This window comes from Arachis ipaensis, chromosome B1 (assembly GCF_059453495.1).
Source record: "Arachis ipaensis isolate K30076 ecotype BB chromosome B1, ASM5945349v1, whole genome shotgun sequence".
Classification (NCBI taxonomy): domain Eukaryota; kingdom Viridiplantae; phylum Streptophyta; class Magnoliopsida; order Fabales; family Fabaceae; genus Arachis; species Arachis ipaensis.
Genome location: NC_142436.1, coordinates 109,764,394 through 109,770,710, shown reverse-complemented (window position 1 = coordinate 109,770,710; position 6,317 = coordinate 109,764,394). Strand labels below are relative to the sequence as shown.

Below are 6,317 nucleotides of genomic sequence, written 5' to 3'. Positions count from 1 at the left end.
ATGGTTCCGTCACTATTGTGCGTCGCCGTCCAGGGAAGGGGGAGGAGACGTGCGACTGAGAGACGCACCGAGGAAGAAAAGCACCGCCGTTTGCCATTGCCACTGCTGGAGGCTGCGACGCCGCGCCTTTGGCTGCCAGGAAATGGTGTTGTTGCTGTAGGAGACTGTCGTCAAAGTTGCTGCTCCACTTCCGTCATTCTTCCCTTCACAGTAAGTTTCCTGTGCTCTGAAACTCGTATTGTAATTGTTCTAGTTATCTGTAGTTAAGGATTCTGATGTATAGGTGTTGTAAGGTCAATTTTATGGGGTTGCATGTCAAAATTGAGGTTGCTGCTGAACCATCAGAGTTTTCGGCCAGTATCGAAGCTGCTGTCCGGTCAATTTGGAAGCTGTTATTGTGTCGTTCTATTTTGTTTATCATGGTAAGGTTATTCGGTTCCATTCTTGTTTATCGCAATACTCTATTATCAATTATGTTCTAATATCGCTCAATATCCATTCCGTGTTAATTCTAAATTATGTCAGATATGTGGTTGTTGCCGTGATCCGTGCGGTTGCTTGAGAATTTCTACGGTTGCTGCCAATTAACATGAGAATAAGGATTTAATGGGTTTAATTAGGCAACTTGCGACTAATCGAGGTAGGATTTTTCTTAAAATCTATTTTATATTACAGAGTTATGATAAATAGATATCGATGGAAAGAGATTTACTTCTGTGATTATATTTGTCTTATGGATGTGATGGCTTGTTGGACTGAATTATTGGGTGCTTGATTGCGTGAGTGGTGTGTGGTTGTGGATAAAAACCGGTTTGTAATGTCATTTACTTGATTATTAAGAAAGGTGGATTTTCTTGGTTTTAGAGTTTACTTAGTAATATAAATAAAACGATTTTAGAAATAATTTGAGATATGAAAATAAATTGATTCTGGGAGCGGTTTGATTGTGAGTTGGTTTGATTTTATGAAAGATTTAATATTTGAGCTGATTCGATTTTAAAAAGAGTGTTATTTTTAGAATTGGTTGATTTGAAAATAATTTGACATTGGAACTGGTTCAATTCTGGAAAATGTTTAAGATTTGGAAATGGTTGAGAAAAGGTTTGAGAAATATTTGGATGGGACCCGAAAAGGGTGGCAGTGTCTGAGTTTTAGAGGAGATGCTGCTGAAATTTTATAAAATTGAAAGTTTTATTTAAAGTAATTAATTAAAAAGATTTGTTTTTAAGCATTATACGTTTTAAGATTGATTTGTCTATCAAAGAAAGAATTTTTTTTTGGAATTGAGATTGTTAACGAACAGAATGAAAAAGAGGATGATGAGGATTTTATTTGAAATATGGCTTTGAAATGAACTTGGAAATGAGATTTGGATTGATGAATGATTATGATGTTGAGAATGTTGAGATGTGAACTTTGGATTATTCACATGGCTTATGAATTTGAAATATCTGAGATACGAGGTTCCCTGGGTTAAGTGCCGTAGCTTGCCACCACGTGTACCAGGTTGAAAACTCGATACTCTGTTGACCCTACGATGTAAGTGTGTGACCAGGCACTATATAAATTCCCGGGAATGTTACCACCATTGAGTAATATTGATTATTTGAGAAAAAAGCTATGCATAGACTCTAGGGGATGCACGTTGGGAGACAGTCTAAGTACAATTCAGACTTGTCTGGTTGGCTGGATAACCAACATATGAGCCTCATCAGCCATAGAACAGGCATGCATATGCATTTGTATGCTTTGCTTGAGTTTGAACTTGTTTTGGTTTGCCTAATTGCTAAACTGTTCGTAACTGCTACTTGAACTATTTGCTGTAACTGCTGCCTACTTGTGCTTTCCTTGTCTGCCTTGTCCATGTTTGTCCTGGCGTGCTACATTTGAGATTGAACCCTGGTGCTGAATTAATGATTGTGTTGTTTGATTGCGTGGTTGGTTTCTGATTGAGATTTTCTTATAAGAAAGGAAAGGTTTTGGATTTGTGAAAGATTAAACATTGTTCCTTTGAAAAAGTTTTTAAACGATTTCTTATGGTTTTAAAAGATTCATAAGGCAATGATAATCACTGAGCTTGAGAACAGTTTTCTTAATAAATATCTTCTTATAACAACTTTGAAATTCTGTGGTGAGACCGTGTGGTTAGGTTCTCACCCCCTACAGCTTTTTTCAGGAACCAGATGAGGAAGTATTCTGGAGAGTTATACTGCGTTTGATTTATATATGTTGATGTATTAACTAGATTATTTTCTTCCCTCGTCTTCGTTATTACAAGTTTGTAAGAGGGATAGGAATTGTATGTTTTATATGTATAATATATTGAGTTATTATGTAAGGAGTCTTGTATATGAATCTATGCCTGCTTGTACTTTTCTTAAAATAAAGTATTTATTTCTGGTTTTCAAAGAAATCAGCGATACAGCGTCAAGTCACAGGCTCCTATTTTATTATTTAGTACGTAAAGTAGTCGTAATACTTCCTGCTATCAGAGTAGTGCAGACGGAAGCGTGACTTCTGATAGTGAGGGTGTTACAATCTCTTAGTATCTCGATTCCTAATACAAAAGAGGCATCACCAAGATCTTTTATTTCAAATTTGTTTGATAGAAATTTCTTAGTTTCATGAAACAAGCCTATATCATTACTGGCAAGTAGAATGTCATCAACATATAAGACTAAAAATATGTATTTACTCCCACTGAACTTGAGGTATTGGTGCACGAATTGTAAATCACACTTTTTACAACTCGTACCACTAACCAGCAAGTGCACTGGGTCGTCCAAGTAATACCTTACGTGAGTAAGGGGTCGATCCCACGGAGATTGTTGGCTTGAAGCAATCTATGGTTATCTTGTAACTCGTAGTCGAGAAAACAATAAAATAATTCACTTATCAAATTTGATTGCAAGGAATAAAAGGGCAAAACACAAATTATACTTGTATGCAATGATGGAGAATATGTTGGAGTTTTGGAGATGCTTTGTCTTCTGAAATTCTGCTTTCCTCTGTTTTCTAATTCACGCACGCACGTCTTCCTATGGCAAGCTGTGTGTTGGTGGATCACCGTTGTCAATGGCTACCATCCATCCTTCCAGTGAAAAGGGTCCAGATGCGCTGTCACCGCACGGCTAATCATCTGCAGGTTCTCAATCGTACCGGAATAGGATTTACTATCCTTTTGCGTCTGTCACTACGCCCAACACTCGCGAGTTTGAAGCTCGTCACAGTCATTCAATCCCTGAATCCTACTCGGAATACCACAGACAAGGTTTATACTTTCCGGATTCTCTTGAATGCTGCCATCAATCTAGCTTATACCACAAAGATTCTGATTAAGAGATCTAAGAGATATTCATTCATTCTATGGTGGAACATAAGTGGTTGTCAGGCATGCGTTCGTGGAGGAATGATGATGATTGTCACGTTCATCACATTCAGGTTGAAGTGCGAATGGATATCTTAGATAAGAACACGCATGTTTGAATGGAAAACAGAAATACTTGCATTAATTCATCGAGACACAGTAGAGCTCCTCACCCCCAACAATGGAGTTTAGAGACTCATGCCATCAAAAGGTACAAAGTTCAGATCTAAAAATGTCATGAGATACAAAACAAGTCTCTAAAAGTTGTTTAAATACTAGACTAGTAAACTAGGTTTACAGTAAATGAGTAAACTAAGATGGATGGTGCAGAAATTCACTTCTGGGGCCCACTTGGTGTGTGCTGGGGCTGAGACTTAAGCTAATCACGTGCATAGGGCTGTTTTGGGCGTTCAACGCCAGCTTTGGATCCTTTTCTGGCGTTGAACTCCAACTTGTACTTGTTTCTGGCGCTGGACGCCAGACAGCAGCATGGAACTGGCGTTGAACGCCAGTTTACGTTATCTATCCTTGAGTAAAGTATGGACTATTATATATTTCTGGAAAGCCCTGGATGTCTACTTTCCAACTCAATTGGAAGCGCGCCATTTGGACTTCTGTAGCTCCAGAAATTCCATTCTGAGTGCAGAGAGGTCAGAATCCAACAGCATCAGCAGTCCTTTTTCAGCCTGAATCAGATTTTTGCTCAGCTCCCTCAATTTCAGCCAGAAAATACCTGAAATTACAGAAAAACACACAAACTCATAGTAAAGTCTAGAAATATGAATTTTGCCTAGAAACTAATGAAAATAAACTAAAAACTAACTAAAACATACTAAAAACTATATGAAATTAACCCCAAAAAGCGTATAAAATATCCGCTCATCAAAACACCAAACTTAAACTGTTGCTTGTCCCCAAGAAACTAGATAAATAAAATAGAATATTAATAATTCAAGAAGCAATAATGTCTCAGAGTTTTTGAGTGAAGCTCAGATTCTAATTAGATGAGTGGGACTAGTAGCTTTTTGCTTCCGAACAGTTTTGGCACCTCACTTTATCCATTGAAGCTCAGAGTGATTGGCATCTATAGGAACTTAGAATTCAGATAGTGTTATTGATTCTCCTATTTTAGTATGATGATTCTTGAACACAGCTACTTTATGAGTCTTGGCCGTGGCCCTAAGAACTTTGTTTTCCAGTATTACCACCGGATACATAAATGCCACAGACACATAATTGGGTGAACCCTTTTAGATTGTGACTCAGCTTTGCTAAAGTCCCCAATTAGAGGTGTCCAGGGTTCTTAAGCACACTCTTCTTTTACTTTGGACCTTGACTTTAACCGCTCAGTCTCAAGTTTTCACTTGACACCTTCACGCCACAAGCACATGGTTAGGGACAGCTTGGTTTAGCCGCTTAGGCCAGGATTTTATTCCTTTAGGCCCTCCTATCCACTGATGCTCAAAGCCTTGGGATCCTTTTTATTTACCCATGCCTTTTGGTTTTAAGGGCTATTGGCTTTTTCTGCTTGCTTTCTCTTTTTCTTTCTCTATTTTTTTTTCTGCAAGCTTTGTTTTTTTTTTTTGCTGCTTTTTCTTGCTTCAAGAATCATTTTTATAATTTTTCAGATTATCAATAACATGTCTCATGTTCATCATTCTTTCAAGAACTAACATATTTAACAGTCTTAAACATCAAATTCAAAAGACATATGCACTGTTCAAGCATTCATTCAGAAGACAGAAAGCATTGCCACCACATGTAAATAATTAGAATTTTTCTTGTTAAAAACTCGAAATTTATTGCCTCTTATTCTGAAGATCTACTATTTTATTCATGTTTGCTGATGATGAGAAAAATAAATTATAACTTAATTGAAATTAAGATCAAAATAGGTATGCTAATTACTACTACTTATATCTACTTTCTAAGGTAAACTCCTATAATGGCAACTATCACAGAGTTAAAGCAAAAATTAGAATTTAACAACCTTTGTTCTGGGAAGTGGATGTTCCTCTAATCTGCGGGGTGCTTGGTCCTTCAAGAGATAATTTCTGGCACTTCAATTCCCTTAAATCACGCTCTTGCTCCTCTTGTTCTTTAAGCATATAGCAAAGAATGCTACTTTGTTCCTTCTGTTCTTTCTTTATTTGTTCCATAGCTTCTTGCATCTTGGTAATATATGTTTCAAGATACTCCCAGTATTCAGATTGAGGGATTTCTGGGAGAAATTCCTGTGTTTTCTTCTTGATGGGGTCATCCTGTGCTTGTTATTTTTCCATTGATGCTTTGGTGATTGGCCGCTCAACTGAGATATACTCAGTTATTCCCATCCTTACTCCAGCGTCCTTGCAGAGCATAGAAATCAAGCTTGGATAAGCCAACCTGGCATCTTTAGAATTTTTGTTTGCAATTTTGTAGAATTCAGTTGAAATCAGTTGATGAACTTCCACTTCTTTTCCCATCATGATGCAATGGATCATCACTGCTCTTCTAATAGTGACTTCAGAACGGTTGCTTGTGGGCAGCAGAGAATGCCCAATGAAGTCCAGCCATCCTCTGGCGACTGGTTTGAGATCTTCTCTTTTGAGTTGATTTGGGACACCCTTCGTGCTGGTGGTCCACCTGGCTCCAGGGATACATATATCCTCTAGAATCTTATCCAGGCCCTTGTCTGTTCTCATCATTCTCCTATTGAAGGAATCTGGATCATCTTTCAGCTGAGGTAGCTTTAAGATCTCCCTGATCTTGTCAGGGTGGGTATGAACAATCTTTCCTCTGACCAAGGTCCGATAGTCATAGAGAGCAGATCCAAATAGTCTTTGCTTGTCTGTTTGCCACATATTGGCATAGAACTCCTGGACCATATTCCTTCCCACTTTCGTTTTAGGATTGGCTAGGATCTCCCAGTTCTTGATTCGAATTTGCTCCTGGATCTCCGGATATTCGT

General features: G+C 38.0%; 1 protein-coding gene across 1 annotated transcript; it reads left to right on the top strand.

Moving 5' to 3' along the window:
- Positions 1–588, top strand: LOC110271680 (uncharacterized). The gene is made up of 3 exons (XM_088501611.1): positions 1–210; positions 294–422; positions 526–588. The coding sequence occupies exons 1-3, from the start codon at positions 1–3 to the stop codon at positions 586–588; spliced, it is 402 nt and encodes a 133-aa protein (XP_088357737.1).
- The last annotated feature ends 5,729 nt before the right edge of the window (positions 589–6,317 follow it).

Bases quoted from the DNA above. Each gene is read 5' to 3' on its own strand.
- LOC110271680 (XM_088501611.1), top strand. From the start codon at position 1: ATGGTTCCGTCACTATTGTGCGTCGCCGTCCAGGGAAGGGGGAGGAGA. The intron at 211-293 runs GTAAGTTTCCTG...AGGTGTTGTAAG, and splicing joins CCGTCATTCTTCCCTTCACA to GTCAATTTTATGGGGTTGCA. The intron at 423-525 runs GTAAGGTTATTC...AAATTATGTCAG, and splicing joins GTTCTATTTTGTTTATCATG to ATATGTGGTTGTTGCCGTGA.